Below are 23,060 nucleotides of genomic sequence, written 5' to 3'. Positions count from 1 at the left end.
TTCAGTCACCAGTGTTACATTTGCTCTTACTGATGAGGACTGGCTGCAATGCCAAAATGTCAGTATGAACTAAAATAGCAGAGCCTGTTCCTGCTGCCTTCTGTTTGTAAAGAGAATTTCAGAAAGCCATGGTTCCTGCAGCCAAAAAGCAGTGACAGTGATACAGGAACTTTGTGTAAGAGCTGATTTAAACCTTTTATTTGGTTACAGGTTAATAAAGCGCTGCTGCTTGGGGCATCAAACATTGACTTTAAACCAGTAGAAGCTCAGGAACTGAATTTAAATCCCAGCTTGGAAGACACCTCTCCATCAGGGGTGAGAGGTAATGCCACAAATCACTCTCTCTGTTTTTGTGTGTGTCTCTCTCAGGATATTTTGGTGCTCCCTGTGCTCTCTGTCATCCAAAGACCTTCCAAGCACCAGAGCTGTGTGGGTATTTTTGTGTGGGGTCACTCAGCGAGGAGATAGGAGCAGCCTGGACTGCAGCCTCATTTCCTCCGTGCTGGTTCTGGCCCAGGCAGCCCATGGCTCTCACTGGCCAGGCCTGGCCCTGCTCACGTGTCCAGCTGAGCTCCTGTGGCTGCTCTGGCTTTCCCATTGATCCCCAAATTCATCTTTCCTCTCTCAGCCCCTTTGCAGCTCTGCCTGGAGCAGCAGAGGGAGGTTTCTCATCTCTCTGCTGAGTTTACACGAGGTGAATCCTCCGAGCCAACTTCCCAGGCTGCAGCAGAGACATTCCTGCCCCTGAGTGAAAACCCAAGGCTGGGCTGGATTTCTCTTGTTTCACTAATTGGCTCAGCACTGTGGTTGGTGTTTATGGCTTTTGTGCTGCTCCTTGATTTCTCGGTCTGCCTGTTTTGTTGTGCTGCTCCTGTGAAACACGGGAATATCATGCTCTCTTTTGGGACATGCCAACAACTCGAGGAGTGGGTGAGTGCAGCCAAACAGATTTTCCACCTTCAGGAGCAGGGGAACTGCTGAGCTGTAGCCTGCCTTTTGTTTGGCATGGGAGCTGCTGCGTGGATCGTATTTGCTGTGTGTGTTTCTCCAAAGGGAGCCAGCAAGGAAAGACTCCTGCCTCCATCTTCTGTAGATCCAGGCTTTTTGCTTGGTTCACAAGGGAGAATGGCCTTAAGATGAAGCAGGGCAGATTCAAATTAGATTTAAGGAAGAAAACCTCGATTGTGAGTGTGGTGAGGCACTGGAAAAGATTGCTTAGAGAAGCTCTGGCTGTCCCTGGATCCCTGGCAGTGTCCCAGACCAGGTTGGACAGGGCTTGGAGCAACCTGGGATAGTGAAAGGTGTCCCTGCCCATGACAGGGGGTGGAACTGGATGTTCTTGAGGGTCCCTTCCAACCCAAGCCATTCTGTGATTCCATGAATCTCCTCCAGATTTTTTTTTTTCAGATCCAGACTAGGCAGGAGCCCAACCAAGTACTGAGGGTCTCATCCTAGTGTAAAATTATTTCCCTTCATAACTATTACCTTCCCTATTTTGGAGGCCCCCCGCTCCTCCAGAAGAAGTGTTTTTAAGTGACTACAAGGCTATAAAAAGAGAAAATCAAAAATGCTGCGAGAAATTTTGCAGACCCTTCAATGACACCTGTGTGAGCAGCGATGGAAAAACGCACCTGGGCTGCTCTCCTGGAGCTTTTGCCAGTGGTTGACTCCTGGCAAAGTCTGTCTCCAGCCAGCCTGGTGTCAGTGGCAAAGGGGTTCATCCCTGAACCCCTCCAGATGCCAAGTGAAACGGAAACAAACAATTTCTCTTCTTTTTCATTGCAATTGTTCAATTTACTCTTGGCCAACGCAGCTGGAAAGAGAGAGGGGAGGTGTTGGGGGTGTGACTGGAGGTGACGCCCCCACTGAGGGTGTTCCTGCCTCTGTTGCTAAATTGAGGCTTTTGAAACCACCCTTGAGTGGAAGTCAACCTGCAGCAGGTCCTTTGAAAGGGATGGGGATTTTGGGGTGGGTGAAGGTAAGAGTGATGGAGCTGAGCTGCCATTTCCAAATGGTTTGGCCATGTCCCCCAGGATCAGCTTCCCTGAGTTCATCAGGAGAGCTCCAGAGCCCTCTGGATTCCTTCTCATGATTTAAAGAAAGGCCTTTTCCCCCAAGGAACTGCTGTAAAAAGTAAAAAAAAAACCCTCAGCGGCCTCTTTATAACTTTTTATGCAGCCACACTCTAATTAAGAAACAAAACTCATCATAAATTGCTTTCCAAGGGACCTGCTCCAAGTGGGGATTGAGGGCATTTGCCATGCACCAGCAGAAACATTTAAAAATGTGTTTTTAGAGTGCAGCAATTGCAGCACAAGGGAACAGGCTATTCCAGCTCAGGGGATTTGGCTATTCCCCATCTGGGGGCCCTGAACAGTGCTTTGCTGAGGACAAAAATGTCTTAAGCAAGTACAAAAATCCCCTTTAGCTCAAGGATTCAGGGGATGGCTATGCTGGGAAACTGAGGCATCAGCAGGGAAAGTTGTTCCCTTGATCCTCTGGCACTTCTGGGAGCCAGCTATCCCAAAGGATTCTGGATTAGTTTAGAGCCATCACCCCTTGTCCTATCACTACATTTCCCCCCTGCACTCTTTTTTTTTTTTTTTTTTTTTTTTTTTTTAAAGCAGAAATGTTTCCATGGCAAAATGACCAAACCCCCTGTTCCTAACCCATGCAGGGAGCAGGGGGTTTGAAGCACCTTGGAGCCTTTCTCTGGAGGCTTTCAAACCTGCCCAGAGGATTCTTCTCCAGGCTATTTTCAGTCAGCTGCATCAAAATTTACCACCCAATATTCCATCCTGACAGAGGGAGGGCTTCATCCCATCTTCCTGGGCTGCTGGGGGAGTGAGGAGGGGGCAGCCAGGGGAGACAGGCACTCTGTGAGCCAGGAACACTTGTGGGAGGGAAGAGAGGGAGGGCTTTGGGGTGTAAGAAAAATATCTGCAAATGGTTTTTCTTCCATCCCTGGCTCCCCCTCTGGAGATGCTGCTTTGTGGGCAGCAGCAGCAAACTCATCACCTCCTGCCCCAGCCATGCAGAGCCTTTCCAGGAGTCTCCCAGGCACTGGAGAATCCCAAAGGGCTGCAGGAAAGCAAACTGGCAGCAAGAAGAGGCAGGAGCTCAGCCAGGCACAGAGGCAGGTGGGCAAAGAGGAGAAAAACAAAGAGAAAAGCGAACTGTGCCCCAAAAACCTCAGGCTGCAGACCAGTCCTTTTAATTTTTTTCCCTTAATTTTCTGAGATGACTTCAGAATCCTCCTCCCCTTCCCCAGCAGAGTCCAGCTGGTTTTTCCCTCCCAGGAGGGGTTGGGGTGCCCCTGTCAGCAGCTGCAGACAGGCTGATTGCAATGTGTCACACATGCATATGGATAGGTGTATTTATATGCACAGCTATATATAAATATATATATTAATATAAATATACATATATTTATATGCACAGGTGCTGCCCTGAGACTCCCTCAGACTATCCAAGGGCACAGCACACATCACCAGCCCCCCTCAAACCTCTCCCTGCCTCACCCCGGACTGGAAGGCGTTTCAAAGTCGGGTTGAAAGTCTTCAGTTTCTGCACTGCCTTGGAAAACTTGGAATCAGCATCTCCATCGAGGCACTGCAGTCCTGGCATTCCCAAGCTCTGCCCACCCCGACCCAGATCCTGGTACAGGAATTTGGCAGTGAAAAATGTGACAAGCCTTCTGTGAACAGGCAGGATTTGGGGAGAGCCCCAACCTGGAGCAGTGGAGTTTCATCATTACCTTATGAATAGCAGGAAAATCAAAGCCCATCTCCGTCCTGGCAATGGGGAAGTTCTGCCATGGATGTGGATGGGTGGTTTAAGATAAGAAAATGCTTTGAAGTGCTGCGTGCAGCTCTGGGGTCCCAAACATCAGAAGGATGTGGAGCTGATGGAGTAAAGATGCTCTGAGGGCTGGAGCACCTCTGCTTTGGAGGCAGGCTGAGAGCTGGGGTTGTTCAGCCTGGAGAAGAGAAGGCTCTGGAGAGACCTCAGAGCCTCTTCCTGTGCTTAAAGGGGCTCCAGGAGAGCTGGAGAGGGATTTTGGACAAGGGCATGGAGGGACCAGACAAGGAGAAATCCCTTTAAACTCAAGGAGTGTAGGTTTAGAAAGAAATTCTTGACTGTGAGGAAGGGCAGGCCCTGGCACAGGGTGCCCACAGAAGCTGTGGCTGCCCCTGGGAGTGTTCCAGGCCAGGTTGGACAAGGCTTGGAACAACCTGGGATAGTGGAAGGTGCCCCTGCCCATGACAGGGGGTTGAAACAAGATGGTCTTGAAGGTCCCTTCCAACCCCATTCTGTGATTCTGTGATTCTCCTGCTGAGTTTGTGTTCAAATCAGAACCAGGAAGGATCACACCCAACTTACCAGAGATCTCATCCTACCAGAGAATGAATTTTCTTTCATAACAACTACCTTGCCTTTTTCTCTTAGGTGCTTTCTCCCTTGTGCTGTTGGCTCAACCAATCTGTAAGACTCATGCCACATTTTTCTTCTGGCCACCAAAATTTAACTGGGGGCTCAGAGAGACCATTGCCAGCACCAGTGTGTGGGGACACCTGTGCCTTTGATTTGTCCCAGTGTGGAGGGAAAGGCCTCAGGTGCTGCCAGGTTCCAGGGTCCCCCCATCAGATTTATTATTAAAGACACTCTTGCCACTGAGCTCATTAAAAATACTTTCCTCAGCTCCTTCTGGCCTGACCCTGCCTCTTTTAAAATGGAACATTTAATTTCAATGAATCTTTAATTTGATTTTGTGCTCTCCCCGTAAAGAGCTATTCCCCAAGATCCTTGGGATGAGGAGTAATTTGATAAGGTTTAAAGAAGTGAAGTCATGGAACTGATCTAATTTTGTTGATGCTGCTGCAGGATTTTATTGCCTGCTTGTAGCGGGGTTGGGTAATCATAAAAAAGAAAGGGAGTGGGAAATCCTGGGGCTTCTTGGGCTGAGCTGCTCATCTCCAATGGATTTAGCACATGGAGCAGTGAAGGGAAGGGCTCACTCCTGGCTTGGTTTTCTCTGGGGGATGTTTCATTTTCAGCTGTGCATTTTTTTGTGCTCAGGCTCTCCATGCAACAGGATACCAGGAGGAAGGGGGAGAGGGAGAGAGTATTTAGCAACAAAAACTAATCCATGGGGACTTTTTGGAGGGGGGTTAATGGCTACTTTCAGGTCCTGATCCTATTTCTGGGAAGTAAGTGGTCAAAGGGTGTTTTAGTGTTCATGTTTTTCAGACTCTGTGCTGCCCAGGGGTGCAGTTCTGAGCTCACATTCAATGTCAGTCAGCTCTTCACAGAGTAGGCAGACAAAACAAATCCTTTTCCTGCTGGAGACCAAGGACAACAGGTACAGGTTTCAGGTCTGAAAGCACAAAGTGTACTGAAGGGAGGAACAAGAAGGATGGGACTTCATAATCTGAAGCTGTAATTGGACCATTAAACCCAAATATGCAAATGGCCTAAAATTTTCAAAATGTGAGACCTCATGACAGGTCAGTCATTTTGTGACCATTTTGGGTCCACCTTGGGTGCAGCCCTGGCCAGGCCCTGTCCTGCCCAAGGAGTGCCCTAAAGGCCTTTCAATAAATCCCTACTTTATTCTCCAGCTCTGTCCAGTCTCTGTTCCAGGCCAGCCTTCCCAAGGCATCAAGGGCTCGAGCCTTTTGCCCTGGAGGAATAAATGGAGGTGGGGATCAGGGCCAGGCTGGAGTGGCTCTGGCTCTGTGGGTGTCTGGTTCTGAGCCCAGGTTTGGTATCCTGCTGGTGAGCACAGGATAATCTGCACGGCCAAACGCTTGCAGCTGCAGACCCTGATCCAGGGAAACCATCCACATGTGCCACGGTGTGGGGTGATGGGGATGAAATCCCCTTCCTGCCCAGACCACAGGGCCTTCCTGCAACCCCCCCCTTGTCTGACAGCGAGATGGAGGGGTGGTCATGGCTGAGAATCGGGAAATCCTGTGGGTTCCCTTCCTGCTCTCCTGGGTGTCTCCCTAACCACAACACGGTGTTTGTCAGACAGAACAGCATCTTCCCAGCTCCCCATCCCCTCTGGGCACACCCTGCCCCTGCAGGGGGATGGCACTGAGCCCACTCCTGATTTACACCGCTGGATGAGCTCTGGGCCTGGCCATGCTCACCCCAGGCGCTTCCACACCAAAATGACAAAGTCAGCTCAGCTTCAGCCATCTCCAGATGAGATGAGCTGGTGCCTCTGCAGCACCCCCGGCCTCTCCAGTTCCCAAAATGCTGAAAGCATTCCTTAAGATCTCCCCCACAGGTTGCTTTTCCCCTCTGCTCGGTGTATGAGTGTCCCTGTAAGCAGCTCCTGGGCCAGCCCATGCTGCCTTTAATGCCCCCCCAGAACTGCTCCATCCCTCTCAGGCCAAATCTGCTCCCTCTCTGCTCCCTCCCTGCAGGTGCTGCAGTCTGAGGGTGCAGATCCTTCTCTGGGAGCAGCCCAGCTCTGTTGTCCAGCTCTGTCTGTCTGTCCCCCAGCACAGCTGGAGCCCAGGGATGGCTGTGACACCCAGCTCAGTCTGGGGGGCTCTGGCTGGTGGCAGAGCTGCTGTCACCTGGTCCGTGTCACCCCTTGCTGCTGCTGCAAGGTCTGCACCACACGAGCTCACATCTCCCATCAGCCAGAAGGGCTCCTGTGGGTGATGGCCCCTGCTGGGCTCTGGGCTTCACTTTCCTCCCTGTTCAGGTGTTAACCACCCTGAAAACTCCCTTTAACAGCACACTGAGGGCAGGAAAAAACACCATAACCAACCTCAAGCTAGTGAGCTGAGCAAGGGATGGACTTCCAGTACCCGACAGGGATGCACCCAACCCAGCCCCTTGGCTGCAGAAAAGCTCCCAGGCACTCTCTGCATCCTCCTGCTCCTCCAGGGGAGCTGTGAGCAAGCTGCAGGGTTTTCCCTTCACTTCCCACAGACAATTCCCAGCTGCCCAAGCTCCCCTGCTTGCCAGGACCAGCACCATGGCACCCTGCTTGGCAGGACACAGCAGGGCTGCTCCTAAGGGACATGGATCATGCCACTCTTGGAGCCTTAAGCCAGCCCTAAACCCCAGGCCTGAATTCCTGCATCGGTCCTGTGTGAACCCTCACCTGCTGAAGAGCTCATTCCCCATCCAGGGTGATTTCCACAGCATTGTGATTTTCCACAGCAGTGGAAAACAAATGCAGCTTTTGTGCTGCTGGATCCAAGTGTCTGTCTGTGCTTAAGAGCTTGGCTACTAAAACCAGGCATGGTGAAACCACCCCTGGAGCCAAAATGTGAATGTGGCTGTGCCTGTCCTGGCTCTGGGGCTGGGAGGACAGAGGTGCTCCAGGCTTCTTTATTTTTAGGTGCCATCAATACAGATAAAATCAGACTTTGCTGCTGATTTAGAGGAAATTTGACCAGCAACACCATTCCCCGCCTAATTTTATACCTTTTTGACTCTCTCCTGTATTCCTGCCCTTAAAATGTTTTATGGATTATGCAGCTCCTGCCAAAGGATTTGAGTTTGAAACCTTACTACATTTTGGCCTGTAAAGATGTTGAATGAACGATTTAAAACTCTGAGTCATTAAAACTGTCTGGGAGAACCTAATGAATGTTATTTACTGTGCTTCCCAGCTCAGCAAAAATCCAGCTCTTTCTTCTCCTGCTTTCTATACTTTTCTTTTAAAAACAGCAGCCAAAGTTGTCTGGAAAGCATTCCTTGCTAGAGACAAACTGGATCCGCAAGTGAAAATGTCAGTTTTTTAAGAATCTCCGCCACTGCTTTGAAGTTATTTAATTTTTTTGTTTGATTGTTAGAATTCAAAAGCTTTATCTCCTAGGCTATCTCTTAAAAAAAAAAAAAAAGAAAAAAAAAGGAAATTTAGGAGCTGCAGCTACCTTTTAAAAGGAGAAAAAGGCAAAAAAAACCCCCCAAAAGCTGCCAAATTGAGATCTTTTGATGCTAGTCTCTTCAGAAGGCTGCCTAGGTGGGCTGGGCAGGACTGCAGAGCAGAGCTCAGTTACTCTCCCTTCCTGTGATCCTGAAGAGGTCAGAATAGGACCCCCCATCCTCTTTAATTTCTGTTTGTGTTGCCGAGCTTAGCCTTGGAAATGGAAATCTGACTTGAAAAGAAACTACTTGCGATTAGAGGCTGTGAAAAAAAAATAATCTAATGAGCTGCTGCTTTTAATTCCACATCTGAAAGGCAATCTATTACTGTCTTTTATCACTCCTGTCTCCTATTAGGGAAGCAATCTCATGCTGGGACTCTTTCAACACCCAGGCAGTTAATATACATTATAATTATTGCCTAATGTATGAATAGCCTGGTGTGCCCACATTGCCTGTTCATTTTTACTCAGCTCCTGGCAAAGCCTAAGAAGGGCTGGAGAAGGGAATCTCACGAGATTGATCAAGGTTTGATTTTAAATTATTTATTTTTTGCATCCTGCTGTTGCCCCAGGGGTTCTGTTTGAGAACAAATGCAGAGCACTCCTGGAGGAACAGACAATTCCTGTCCCAGAGGGGTCACAGAGTGATGGGGAGAGGAGGGGAAGGAAGGGGAGAAATCCAAGAGACCAACAGGGAATGGTCTTCCAGCAGTGAGCTCAGCAAGTCTGGGCTTTGGGTGGACTTCCTAGTGCTGTTAAAAATCATAAAGAAAATAATAAAAAAAAAGGATTGATAAAATTTTAAAAAGTAATTCCCAATGTTTCACTTAATTTTTTTTTTTGTCCCTGGTTTGCAAGTGTCGAATTTCAGGTTTTTTAGCCAGTTTTAAAGCAAAAAGCAGCAGGAAAAAAAAAAAAAAAAAGAAGAAAAAAAAAGAAAAAAAAAAAAGAAAAAAAGAAAAGGCCAGTATTTTTGAGTCAACATGCAGCATCAAATCCCCCCTGCCCACACTCCAGGAGGGCCCTGGCTGTGTCCCCAGCTGGGGATGGTGCTCGGTGCCCTGGCCCAGAGGTGAGCACTGAGCCCCAGCCCCTCGGTGACCCGGCTCGGGGGGTTTCAGACGAGCCAGAAGCTCACAGCAGGCTGTGAAATCCTTTATTCCTCACCACATGTCAGGGCAGCCCGAGGCAGGGATGGGTTTTTGGTGCAGCAACACGCACCGGGCAGCGTGGGGCAGCTCCACGCGCTGAACCCTCACCTGAACCTTCTCCCAAGGGTGTTTGCAAACTCCCTCTTCTCCAGGGGAGATTCCAGGGGTCCATCCACACCCAAGGGTGGGAGGAACCATCACTGAGAGACTGAGGGAGTTTCCTTATGCCCCATGGAGAGCTCAGCTCATCCTGCCAGGAACCCACTTTGGTCACCACACCAGGGAGGGCTGGAGCAGCCCGAACCCCCCAGGACAACTTATTTGCCCTTTCCTAAAACTCTTGGAGTGCAGTTAATTATTTACAAGCCTTAACACTTAGGGCCACGTGGAGGCAGGGATAGAAGGGCATTAAAATTCCACTTGATGCTCACCAGGCCTGACTAATAAAATAATGTCCAACAAGGACATCAATTAGCTGCCGATTCGCCGGCGCTAATGACAGCTGGAGCGAGGAATTTGAAACCCGAGTCGTCCCTGCAGCCTGGGCTGGGGTGCCAGGGATAAAAGGTTAGTCATGTGTGCCAAATGCAGCGTGAGCTCCTCCATTATTTATGTGTGTCAAACAGACAAGGAGCGTTTCAATGCCTGCAGTCACTCTATGGTAATTTGTATTATATAAACAGATATAATCTGGTCATTAATACACATAATTCCCAGCGAGCTGACAGTAATGAATCTGGAGTAGGTTGTTCCATTGGCTTGTTCCCTTGCTAGATAACAGTCTGGGGTAAGAAGGGCTGGTGCACCAGGGCCAGCAGCATCAGGAGTGGGGCAGGCTCATGGTGGACTCTTTATGGTGGGTTCAGGGTGGACTCAAGTTTTTCTATTCACTTTTTGTCCTAATTTTTTTTTCCAGGGCCTGGCTATGCACTGTAGGGATTTACACTCCTCTTTCCCCATCCCAGCTCTCCTCTGTTTCTGGCTCAGGGCTGCTCACGTTGCATCAGTCTCAGCTGGGCACTGCACGCCCCACGTCTCTGGCTCTGGTAAGCTGGGCTGGGCTCTTCAGCTTTTATTTTATTTCCTTCCCACCTCTTGGAAGAATGCTTTCATTAATAGCCAATAACTGAGGGGTTTTGTAGTGGTGTTACAGGCGTTTTCTGGGAAAGTGGAGGTGGGCGTGTGTGGACGTTGCTTAGAGCCTTGTCATGCCACAAGTACAGCAGATCTGTGCCTCTCTCTGTAGATATCCTTATTTTTTAAGGCACTGGAAGGTGAGGATACCCACTGATGATGCCTCTGCACGTGTGCCACGGATGGGGCAGCTCAGCTGGTGACAGCTGGGCCGACAGTGTCCCCTGGGATGGGTTTAGAAGAGCTGATTTCCACAGAGCTGCAGTGGCACTGGGAGCAGCTTTGTGGGCCAACAGCAGGATGGCCACCATCCTCCACAGCAGTGACATGGGACATCCGTCCCCACTTTGAGAAGAGGCTCTGCCCTGCCCTCCTGGGAAGGTGGCTGCACTCAGGGGAGCAGAGGGGTGCCTTGTCCTGGAGGTGAGCCATGGGCTCACTGAGCTGCCCTGGCCTCACCCCTGCTCCGGATCTGTCTCCATCACTAGAAGATTTCATGACTAACTCTGCCTTTCTGGGAACTCTGAGGATGTTTTGGGAGCTCCCTGAAGGGCTGCAGCTCTAAAGAGCAGGGAAGAGGCTGAGCATTATTTGTGTGGAGCTTCTAAACCGGATTGGCAATGAAGGAGCTGTTAACAAACCCAGCCGAGGTGGGTTTGGGAGTGTCCAGCTGGAAAGGCAAACTCTGCATCCCACAGTGAGTCTCAAGCCCAGGAGCTGCAGGGGAGTGGCTGCAAGATCCTGTCCCACCCAGTGCCCTGGTCCTTCTTGCTGCTCCAAGGGCAGTATCCAGCTACAACAGCACAGGCTCCTCCTGAGATTTCATCTCCGGGATCCAGGAGGCCAATCCCGCTGCTCCTCAGGAGGACAGGAAAGATCTGTTTGCCAGCTGGCTCATAACTACCAGTGGAGATGGGGGAGAGATTTACTGGAAGGCTACTCCCAGTGTTTTAGGTGTTGCACCCGTGTTGTTGTTACCCAGTGTTACCTCACCCACTTTCTGGCCTCTCCTCTGCACGGGAATTCCCAGAGTTGCTTCTGCTTCAATGGGAAATTGGAAGGCAAAAGCCCAGCACAGACAGCCCTGCCTTGCTGCAGCTTGGACAAACCCCTTTATTTAAAAATATCTAATCTCTGCCTAATGATCACCCTCCTTCCCACTGGGGAAAGCTCTGTCATCAGCCCCAGGTGATGTCACTTTACCCTCTGGCTGTTTTAAAGGACACACACAAAAATTGGTGCTTTTCTGCTGCTGCCTTTTCTGCAGGGCTATTACCCCTCACATGGAAAACAAGAATTTTCCCTGCACTTAAAAAAAAAAATTGCTGCAATTGCCCTAATTCTCTTGGCTGTCTCCTACCCTTTTGTTTCCCATATGGATGATCTGTAGATCCTACCTTTGGATTTGTGCTCAATGCATTCAGCATCTCTGTTCCCCATTGGTTTATGAAGGATATCTCTGTCCTCTTGATGAAGAGGTATTGTTTTAACCACTAGAGCAGTCTCTCACTTGTCAGATTGTGGCTTTTGGTCAGTATAGAGAAATGTTCTTTAATATTACCTATTATCATTCTTGGGGATTTTTGTGTGTGTGTGTGTGTGTGGTTTTTTTTCTTTTTTATTTTTTTCTTCTCTTTTTTTTTCTTTTTTCTGTTCAATTTCTTGCTCTGAACTCATTCAGCTCATGATTGTTTTCAGGTTGCTAACAGCAGCCTGAGAGAGCAGCAAGGCAGTGTCTGACTGGGTTTGATTGTACTCCATCTGCACATAACAAATGTTTTCGAGTGGCAATCACTTCCCACCTAAGCTACTGTGTGTTTTCAGTGCTGTGATCAAATTCTCTGTATCTGCCAAGAAGAAAGGTCTGATCCACAGTTCTGCCCTGCTGGATGTGTGAGTTCTTTTGAGATAGCAAATGATCCCCATCATCCCTCACACACACGGTGCCTGGCTCTGTGCTGGAGGCAGCCTTCCTGCAGATTTGCTGCATTTGAAGTTTCCCTGTGACAATCTGGTCCTTTTCCCCTCCTTGCCTTTGGCAGCTGCTCGGGGGGATGCTCAGATGGTTCACGGGTTTGATTTTGTGCTCCACTGCAGACACTGGCTGGTCCATTTTGTGCTTTCTATTTTAGATGATTAAGCCATCAATTTTCACATTCATTTACTACTGAGTCCAATGACCTGGATGCTCATGATTCCATTTCTAACAGGTCCCTATCTTATCCCCACTTCAGCCTCCCTAAAAGCCGTGGTTTTAACACTCAATGAGCTTCCCACCAGGTTTCCATCTTTCCAGCTAGGCCAAATTTTTGCTGTACAACACAGATTCCTGTTTGTTAGCCAGGACCTACCTTTGGTGAATAGGTGATGAAAGCGTTTTTCTCCACTTCCTTCTTTGCTTTGATTAATTTTGTTCTCAGCACCTTCATTATGGGCTAAATGAGTTTCCATTTGTTCCCTCTTTGCACCTTTCCCTTTTGTTGTTAGTTTAACACCTCCTTGCCCAAGGCAGCCTGCCTTTGCCTCGGAAAATTGGTTTCTAATTTGGGAAGGAAGCTACCAAAATCCTCCAAATCCTCTCGTGGAGGGTTAAGATAAGTGTTCTGTAAACAACACTCATCTTGCCATTTCAATGCTCAGTTTTCCCATCAAGAACCTTCTGTTTTTCTTTATCTGCAGGAGAGGAGAGATCTCTGAGAGCTCCTTTGGAAACCTTTTAAACACCCTTTCAAGTGATGCAGCCTAGAAAACATGAGAGATGCTGGGATTTAGGGACACTGGTGCCAATGTTGAGCTGAGCTCCTGCCTTCCTGTCTGTGTCCCACCTGCTGGAGCCACCACAAGGTACCTGAGGCCTTCCTTTGGAAAGGATCCAACCTCTTGGAAAGATGGTTTGGCTTGGTAAATCAGCAGAAAATAACCTGGTTGTAAATTGACAGAGTTTCTCATTGTTTTTCTTCTCTCTGCAGCATTTCTTCAGGACACAAATGATACCATGGATTGATCCCCACGGATCATCCCGTTGATTTTGGCTGCCATTGGGAAAGATACTTCCTCTCCCTCCCAGACCTTAAGCATCTGTGCATGTCCTGCTCATCAGCAAATGCCAAACATCCCTTGGACTCTCTCCACGCTGAGAGCCACACACAGGCTCAGGTGCTCCACTGAGCTGGGGCCTCTCTAAACAAGAAGAGACCATTAGTTTTGGCTCATTAGCTTAACTGAGCCGACTATTAAACCCCACTCCTCCCGCCACTTTCTGTAAAATAAACTTAGAAATGAGCCATCTTTGCAGCTGTGAGAGTAATAAATCCAATTAATTTCCATGTCTTTGGTGTTAATATATGCATTAGATGTGTCAGCGCTGCCTTTTTGTTTCCTTTGTGGAAAAGGTTGTCTCAGAGATTCCCTTCTAATTAGGATGGGACTTTAATCCTTTGTGGATATATTCCTTCAGGAAGGCACTTGCTGAGATGCAGACTCTTCAGTCCCAGGGAATTGTGTTAATGTTTGTTTGGGAGCTTTTTGTTGCTTTTTTTTTTGGTTGTTTTTTGTGCATACAACAGCTACAATCACAACAAATCCATACTTCCCCTGCTAATGTAAGAGTTAATAAAAAAACCCCTCCACTTTGTCCGGTGAGGATGTCACCAAACAAAGCAGAGAGCCAGGCACAGATGCAGCTCTCTTTGAAATCTGCATAGCAATGGCTCTTTCCTCCTCTCTCAGCTCCACCAGCAGGACGAAGCCCTGGCTGGGTGCAAGCCTCATGCCAGGCTGGGAGGAAAACCACAGAGATCACAGCTCTGTTAGAAGTGTTGCTGGTTCTGCTCTTGGTTACAGCGAGATCAGAGCCCTGGCACAGATGGAAGGGCAAAGTGCACGGGCTCCAGAGGGTCCTTTCAAAGTCTGGCAGCCCTTCTGCTCCAAAAGATGCCTGTAGGTGCCTCATGGCTGTGTCACAGAGTGCAGCCCACTCCAAACAGGAGCTGCTGCTGCAGGTCTCAGGGCACCCCAGGCTCTGCAGATAGAAGGAGGAGCTGGAACTTGGATCCTGTGCAGAAGCCACTTTTAATTGTGTCACAACCAAGAGAAAATCGGCCCAGAAACCAAATTTACATGAACAAACTCTGCTACCAACCTGTTCCTGCTGCCCCATGAGTAACCTTTCCTCTCCACTGTTGCAAATATTGCAAACTCCCAGCTTCACTTTCTGAGATTTCCCAGAGCACTGCGGATTCTTTTCTTCCTGCCTGTCTCTCCTGTTACATCCAGGAATGGCCCTCTCTCCTCCCAAAGGTTATCTAGGTCTGGAACCTCCTCCCCACGGGCACCATCATGAGGTCTCTGATGAGGAGCAGCAGGTCTTTGTTCATTCTCAGTGCACAGGGGCTGTAAATCCTCCCAGGGTGACCAGGGAAACCAAGGGCTGGCTGCCCCAATAAATCTCCAGGATGGCTGCTGCACTGCTCTCCGAGAGCTGCAGGTTCCCAGTGCAGCTGTGGGATGGAAAATAAGCCAGTGTATGCACTAAGGGAAAGAAGGAAAGCTGGTTTGGGTCACTTTAGTTAAAGGTTGCCTGGATAAGCTGCTGGGAAAGGCAGGAGTGGGTAACAGCCTTTGGAGCTTTCCCTGGCTTCTTGGTTAATCCAGCCTGGGCCACCAGGGCTTTGTGTATGAAGCTGGAAGTGCTGGCAAAGCCCTGCTGTGTTAAACCCGGGGTTACACCCACCCTGGGGCTTGGGCACTCTCTTGGACATGCCCTGGGGTCTGGGCACAGCTGGGAGGCTCTGAGGGATCAGCACAACCCAGCCAGCACCCTGCAGTCTGGATGGGGCCCTTGGGATGGGTCCAACCCCTCCTCTCCTTTTCTAGAATTTCCTAATTTGGACAGGACCCACAAGGAGCATCGAGGCCTGCACAGGACAGCCCCAAGGATCCTGCCCCAAGGATCCCACCTCAAGGATCCCACCCCAAGGATTCCACCCCAAGGATCTCACCCCAAGGATCCTACCCCAAGGATCTCACCCCAAGGATCCCACCCTGAGGATCCCACCCCAAAGAACCAGCCCCAAGGATCCCACCTCAAGGATCCCACCCCAAGGATCCCACCCCAAGGATCCCACCCCAAGGATCCCACTCCAAGGATCCCACCCCAAGGATCCCACCCTGAGGATCCCACCCCAAGGATCCCACTCCAAGGATCCCACCCCAAGGATCCCACTCCAAGGATCTCACCCCAAGGATCCCACCCTGAGGATCCCACCCCAAAGAACCAGCCCCAAGGATCCCACCTCAAGGATCCCACCCCAAGGATCCCACCCCAAGGATCCCACCCCAAGGATCCCACCCTGAGGATCCCACCCCAAAGAACCAGCCCCAAGGATCCCACCCCAAGGATCCCACCCCAAGGATCCCACCCCAAGGATTACCCCCCAAGGATTCCACCCCAATGATCTCACCCCAAGGATCCCACCCCAAGGGTCCCACCCTGTGCCTGACAGTGTTGTGCAAACACCTCTTGACCTCTGGCAGGCTTGCTGCTGTGACCACTTTCCTGGGGAGCCTGTTCCTTTTATCTTGCTCCAGCTCCAGGGAGGCTGAGAGAGGACAGGGAAAGGCCTGGGGGGACAGAGTGACACGCAGGAGCCCAACCCTTGTTGTTGCACCAACACCTGGCACCCAGTCCTTGCCAGCACTGCAGCCCTCCGTGGCTGCTGCTGTCCCTGCAAGGTGAAGCTCTTGCCTCATCAGCAGTGCCTGGTGTCTCCTGCAGTGCAGGGAGGTTGTTTTGAGAGCTCCTTGCTCCAGGATGTCACTCTTTTGCGAAGCTGGGAAAACATCTGTTTTCTTCAAAGGCAGAGAGGCAGAGCCTGACAGCCCCACGGTGCCCAGCCCAGCCTGACAGCTCTCACAGCACTGCTGGGCTGCCAGGAGCTGCTGCTTGACTCATTTTAATTATTTATTACCCTTTTCCAAGTCTGCTCCTTCCCAGGAGTGATCCTTGTTCCACTGTGTCAGCCGGGGGTGTGAGGGAGCCTGATTTTGTGTCACTAGTGCCAGATGGTGGCTGGTCACACTGGTGTACAGATGCCAGCTCTGCTCTCACTCTGTGCCTCAGCTCAGGCAGGTCTCCCCATCCCTGCTTCCCACTAGGTCAGAGGGAGAATTCCCTCTTCATCTGCCTCTGGAATGAAGGATTCTTGGTGTCTGCAGCCCACGTGCTTCGGTTCAGAACAGATCCAGTGGAAAGAACATTCCCAGGGCAAGTCTGAGGCAGGTTTTGCCCAAGGCAGCTGTCATTCCTGCCTCTCCTCTCTCAGTCTCTGTGCCAGACTCCCTTTGCTCTGGCTGCCTGGGAAGGACCAGAGTGTGGATGTATGAGGAATATCGTGGCTGTTGTGGCAAAGCCATGTACCAACACATGCCCCAAGAGACATTCAAGGCAGAGTCATCGTCACACTGGGGACACTCAGTGACTGCCACCACCAGAGACCCCTTAAATAACCCTCCAAGACCATAAAAGGGCTTTTAGTAAGGGACAGGTGCATGCAAATGAGTTCTAGGAAAAAGTTGTGTATGGATTAGCTGGGAGGTGTGTCTGTGATGAGTATGAGGGACCATGATGGAATAAATACCCTGCTGAAATTCCCGTGAGGTTCATGGCACACCTGATTAGAGGAAATATCCCCTGGATGTCCAGCATGGTGGGGCTAAAGAAAACCTGCTTTCTAATGCCTCAAATTGTATCAGAAGGTTTGGTTTCCAGACAATTTCAGTATCATGGCCAGCAAGGAAAGGCCTGCTGGTTCCCTGGGCCTCTTTTTGCTCCAAGAGACAGCTCCTCATGGGCCCTATAGCCCTTGGATGCTCCTTCCTCCTCTCTCCTGCCAACCACTTCATAAGCAAATCCTTCAGTGATGCTCTTATTGGCAGGCCCAAGGTGCAGCTATTTGAATTCTGCCTTTTGTTTTTAACCAGGTTTATTTTCTTCCCCCTCCAGGCTGTTGGTGGTGCCCAGTGCAGGGACTCCCAACCCCTCCTGCTGCCTCTCCCCTGCTTGCCCAGACAACTGGCAGTCCATTTGTTCCCAGCCTCCCTGGAACAAGCCTGGCCTTTTATTTCACTCTTTTATTTAGCCCTCTTCTGCCCTGCCAGCAGCCCTGAAGCTCCCTTGTCACAGCAAGAGAGGAGAAGAGTTATGCTCCCCACACTGAGATGTGGCTGGCACTGGGGTGAGATGGGAAGCAGGCCTGGGTTTGGCCATGTGGCCCAGATGTTTTGGGTTTGATTTATTTGTTTGCTACTATTCCTGATGCCTGCTGCTCTGCTCTGGAGGATCTCAGCTTTTGTTAGGAGCAAATTAAAATTAATAATGAAAGGAAAAAAAAAAAAAAAGAAAACCGACAGGGGGAAAAAAGAGGAACACAAAGTGTTGGAGGAAGCAGAGACATTTGGAAATGTCCATGAGGCAATGTGGTGATGTTTGGTTCAGTCTGCTGAAAGCTGGAGACAACAGCTTGGAGGGAGATGGAGGATCTCCCTCCTGGCTCTCATCCCTTCCCTCTGCTGGACTGGGCTCACTCCTTTGCTCTTTCCCCCTGCAGCCACTAAGGGCACGCTGGATGGCACTTGGATAATAACCAAACCTGAGGATTTCACTCAGTTCTGGGAGCTGGGCTGCAGAGGCTCCAAATTCTTGGAGAAGCAGCCAAACTGGAGGAGCTCTGCAAATCCTGCACACTCCTGGGCTGAGCATGCACTGAACTCTGAGGTGATGCCTCAGCTTTGCCTCGCAGTGAGGTGGAGCTGGGGAAAGCATCATCAACTCAAACCTTGCATAGAAACAGGGTTCAGCAGCTCCCTGCCCTGTTCACCTCTACAATGAACACAAGCACAGATCAGAGTGAGGCACAAGCTGAAAAATTCAGATCCCAGTCCAAAACATGAATGTGCCAGCACTTGGGTGTGTAGTTCTAGAGCTGGAGTCTGACTCACTTGCAAGTAGGGACCCTTTGCAAAACAGGGACCAAGGTTCCAATTCCTGTCCCTCCTCCAAAATTAAAGAGTGAAGAAATTCTGAGAACTCGGTGTTTTGGTTCTGGGTCATCTCAGAGGGGTGAAGTGTGTACTGAAGTGCTTTGTTGAATAGTAAGAGACTTGAGCATGTGCTTAATGTTATTAAGTGCTTAACTGTTTTTGTTGAATCAGGGCTCCCGGCTTTTACAGTCAATTCTAAACCCCTACGATGCATCTGAAAGGATTTGGGAAAGAAGTGGCATCCAGACACTGCTGGGTGTTTGACTGCTGAGCTCTGCATTCCTGCTTTGAAGGCTGGTTCGTCTCAATCTGCTCTCGTTGCTATTCCAAACCATCTCCAGGCTTGTCCCTGCCCTTCAGGTGACTAAAAAAAGAGCACAGAGGGTTAGGGGCATTTAACACAGGCTTGGCACAACTCCTGGAGAAGTTTGTGTGTCCTGCAGTTCCCATCAGTGATCCCAGGGCAGGGTGGTCACACCAGGATTGCCTTGCCTGTCTCCAGGACCCTCCTCAGCCCCAGCAGGGATTGTCAGGATTCAGCTGAATTTCCTCTGTAGCTCAGACCAAGAAACTCACATAGGATTCCTTCATCAAACATCTGCTTGCTGTGTGAGCTGTGCCTGTTTTTAAGGCATCTGCCTGAAGATGAAGGACTAAATTTATAAACCGAAATGTTTAAATTAAACAAAAAACAAAAAACCACAAACAAAAAACCCAACAGCAACAACAACAAAACCCCCAACAAAACTAAAACCAAAAAAACTCTGTAGTATCACCTGGTCTTGTGGAAGGTGTCCCTGCCCACGGCTGAGGGTTTGGAACAAGATGATTTTTAAGGTCCAACCCAAACCATTCTGTGGTTCTCTGAGATGTGATTCTCTTGTGCTGGCCCAGCTGAAGAGACACTGCAGGCCTCCTGATGGCCTCTTTTGGTGCTTGTAACCAGCTTCCCCTTGTTGTGGGAGCCCCCGAAGTCAGGGGTGAGCATCAGCTAAGATCACCCCCCAGTGATCCCAGGAATGCAATTGATCCCTCACCGACAGCAGGGAACTGAGAGATGCTGCTGGAAAGAAGGTGTCCCCAAAAATCTGCAGCAAGAGGATGGCAAAAAAGGGTGGTAAAAAGAGGTGACAAAAAAGCTGGAGCTGTGTTTGAGAGGAATGAGACTCCAGAAAGTAAGTGGAAAAAACAGAACTTTTCCTGCTTTACAGGTAAAAGAGTATCTGAGACCAGGATGGAAATAGATGGAAAACTCATGCACAGATGAAAGGCTTGAAATGAAATCCATTATGCATGAGACTAATAGTTGGAATCTGAGAAGCACTGGGGGTAATCATCTGAAAAGTGGGAACAGTTCTGGGCAGCAATACCAGCAATTGCAGGGGCACCCAAAAGGTTTCCAGAAAGTGCCTTTGGAAGGAGCTGAAATTGCAGGGGTGGAGTAGAGAAACCAGACCCTCCTGCCCCATGTCCTCTCCCAGGTCTGGAGGGCTCCTAGGTCAGTCCAGGACAGGGCTGGCAGTGCTGTCCCATGACAGCAGTGCCATATGAGAGAGGCTTTGATTGGCAATTTTGGGATGGAATAACATCCCCAGTGCTGCCTTGCTGTTCCAGGCTCTTTTTCTATGAACATCTGGTGGCACTGCAGCAAACAGCAATGTAAAGATGCAGCGTGCCATGAATGAACAGCTCAGCTGTGAGAATCAGATCAAAGTTTTTGGGCCAATAACTTCTGGGAATTGAAATGCCATTCTTTCCTCTTGCAGGTTTGCAGGTGCCTGGGTTGATAGAAAATGCGTTCTTCCAGCACAAAAGCTTTCATTAGAGAAGATTAAAAAGTGTTATTCCCTCTTATGCCAAGATTGATAAGAGGCTCAATACTAAAAAAAAAAAAAAAAAAATTAAAAAAAAAAAGAAAAAAAAAGCCAGCAGAGATTCAGGTACCTCTGCATGTCAGTTTGCGCCTGACTTCAAACCCAGCCTTCCACAGAACCATAGAATCATTTAGGTTGGAAAAGAACTTTTAAAGAGTCAGGCAAGCATGACAACGGAGTGACACAACACACAGGGAAGGAACTGCAGGAATAAATGTTCCCATGGCAGGGAGCAGAGCTGCTCCCATCCTGCAAGGTGGGAAAAGAGTTGCACAGGTTTCTCAAAGGAGAATGGAGCTGACTTGTGGGTCATTCTGCTAAAACCTGCAGCTCCTCAGCTCAGATTTTAAGGTAAGGCTCAGAGACTGGCAGCAAGAACCTCCAGAGCCCTCTCAGACCCTGCTGTTTATGTGCCCTGGGCTCTGTGAATTCCCAGCTTTATGGGACTCACTGATGCAAAGCCTGGGGCCAGTGACACCTTCCTCTCTCCAGGCACGTGCCTTAAGAACAGCAAGAGGTCTGTGTTTGTTCTGAGAGCAGTGGGAAAGGAACTTTTTCAGGCAAAATGATTTATGGTTTTGGGGTTTTTTAGTGGTTCCTTGACCTGCTGTTGTTACACACTAAAGAGACTTACTCCTGTTATTTTCTCTGAGTATTTTGCTCAGCTCCAGGCTCCCATCACGTGCCAGCTTCAGCTGAGGGGTCCCAAGGCCATACCAAGAGCAGAACTGCAGCCACCCCTGCCTTCCTCACAGGCAGTTTGAATGCAAATTGTACTGCAGGTTATGTCCTTTAGTCCCTGGAAAAGTTCCTTCTGTTGGGAATTTCTCCCAGGCTGCCTAAATTCAAGTTGTAGTTTAAGTCCCAGTGGCTGATTTTTCACAGTTTAATTGGTATTCTTCCACAAGGTCCATGCTGCTGAGGGCTGTACCCAGTCCAATGTGCTCAATGAACACTGACAGCATTGGTGTAAGAAGGCATTAAACTAAGCAGAAATTGTCTCCAAATTTAGGCATTTTAAAACATACAAATGAAACCCAGCCCAGGACAAGAAAAGGAGTCAAAACACAAGAACATCAGACATGATATTGTAAGGATGAATTGCAAGTAAAGGGGGCAGAACTCAACTGACATTGTCTGCTTGGTGATGAGGGGAAAAAACAAGTGAGAAAGGCAGTGTCACTTGGAATAGTCCAGCTCTGAGTTATTTGAAGTGTCCATGAGCCTGGGGAGGGAATGCAGTCCCATCAGTTAGCATCAGGGCATGATGAATTAGGTGATTTGCTGAAATGCTGGTGAAGTTTCTTTATGGTGAACAAGAAGGGCAGCTTCAAGCTCTGGTTCTTCTCAGCTGTGAACATCATAAGTGGCACTGGTTTGTTTAACTCCATTTTCTCCCTCCTCGTGCTGTCCTTATCAGAGCTTCTCTTATCCTTAGAAAACAGGTTAAAATGGAGCTGATCTTGCCTGGCTGTCACAGAATCACGGAATGGTTAAGGTTGGAAAAGATCTGTAAAATATTTGGGTCCAACCATAGACACAGCACCACTGTGTTCACCACTAACCCACGTCCCCAGGTGCCTTTTGAAGGCACTGTGGATCAATCCATGCTGCCCTGGGCACCCTGTTCCAAAGCCTGATCACCCTGTCAGTCAGGAAATCTTTTCCAAAATCCAATCTAAACCTCCCCTGGTGCAACCTGAGGCCATGTCCTATGGTCCTGCCATTTGTTACCTGAGAGAGGAGGCCAACCCTCACCTGGCTACAGCCTCCTTCCAGGTGGTTGTAGAGAGTGAAAAGGTCACCTTTGAGTCTTTTCCACCTTTCCATCAATTTTTCTCGCAGATCTTCCCCAATTAAGGGACTAGAAGTGAGTTTTGCGTCACCCTTGCCAGCGTGACACCTGGCAGGCACTGGGCATTGCTGAGCAGCACTGACACCTCACTGGGCTCAGGGCTCACCCCTCCTCCACAGGTTCTGCATGAATTGGGTCCTTCATGGCCTTGGGGAGCACCACAGTGCTGGAGGCAGCAGTGGGTGATCCAAAATCAGCCCTTTCCCTGACACAACAGATGGGCTGCTGCTGTGAAGAGGAAATGAATGTCACTTCATGGCTTGTTGTCTGACAGGAATGTCTGCAGAAGCTCTCATGTTGCTTCCCCACAAGCAGCTGTCGTCTGCATCCTCTTCCACAGCCTCCTGGGTGACTTCTTATTTTGAAAACAGTCCATCCTTCCTTCCACATTCCGTCTGGATGGAGGTTTTTGCTGCAGGGTTTCCTGCTCTTGTCTCCCCGTTCCTGCACAGCTCTGCTTTCTCACTCGTGCCAGCGCAACTGCTCACCCTTAGAAGTGGATCGCTGAAATATCAGCAAAAAAGGAAAGAAGTTGTTATCTTGTTTTCTTTTAACTCAGATCCAAATAGAGATCTGTATTCCAGCCACAGTCCCAGCACAGCTGGGACACAGAAGAACAGTAGAAAATGCCCAAATGAGCAGACTGGAGCAGGGAGGGGCAGTGCTGCCCTCGCTGGATCCATCACTTGTCCTCCTGTCCTACATCAGCTATGGTGACCCCATAGGAAATGTCTTCTGATGGGAGACCACAGCCACAGCAGATGAGAGCAAGGGGAAACTGGGCCCTTGAGGCACCCAATCAAGCTGCCAGGGGTTCCCAATGCAGCAGTTTTTGTCACAACAGTCCAAACGTGGTGGTGTTTTGACAGGCTGGGGCAGTGCTTGTCATCTGAATTCCATGAGTTTGAGTTAAAGATTCTATTCCCCTTCCCAAGAATCTGGCCTCTGCGCCTTGTTGACAGCAGGGAAATGTTTCAGTGCTGTACAAATGCGAGTAAATAAATGCAGAAGGTTGAAAATGCATCGTAGGTACGCTGCCGTTACCTAGCACCCAGAGAAATTAGTTTTGTTTGACAAAAAAAAAAAAAAAATGGAAACACCGCCAGGA

The 23,060-nt window shown here is 49.4% G+C and overlaps 1 protein-coding gene across 14 annotated transcripts in view; it reads left to right on the top strand.

Moving 5' to 3' along the window:
• Nucleotides 1-13,507, top strand: part of KIAA0586 (KIAA0586 ortholog) — a 93,920-nt gene extending 80,413 nt beyond the window's left edge. For 3 of the 14 annotated variants that reach the window (XR_010080659.1, XR_010080646.1, XR_010080652.1), the window contains 2 exons: nt 211-322; nt 9,966-10,096. Coding sequence is in view for 1 of the 14 variants with exons in the window: in XM_063399593.1 (XP_063255663.1) it covers nt 8,370-8,386 (17 nt within the window). In the remaining 13 variants the exon portion in view is untranslated. Of the gene's footprint in view, nt 1-210; nt 323-3,441; nt 3,661-8,369; nt 8,425-9,965; nt 10,097-12,862; nt 13,028-13,152 lie in introns of those variants that run through there. The other 11 variants (XR_010080660.1, XR_010080645.1, XR_010080653.1 and 8 more) reach the window with 8 other exon arrangements.
• Nucleotides 13,508-23,060: the final 9,553 nt, after the last annotated feature.

Source organism: Prinia subflava, chromosome 5 (assembly GCF_021018805.1).
Source record: "Prinia subflava isolate CZ2003 ecotype Zambia chromosome 5, Cam_Psub_1.2, whole genome shotgun sequence".
Lineage (NCBI taxonomy): Eukaryota > Metazoa > Chordata > Aves > Passeriformes > Cisticolidae > Prinia > Prinia subflava.
This window is presented reverse-complemented; position numbering and strand designations above follow the sequence as displayed.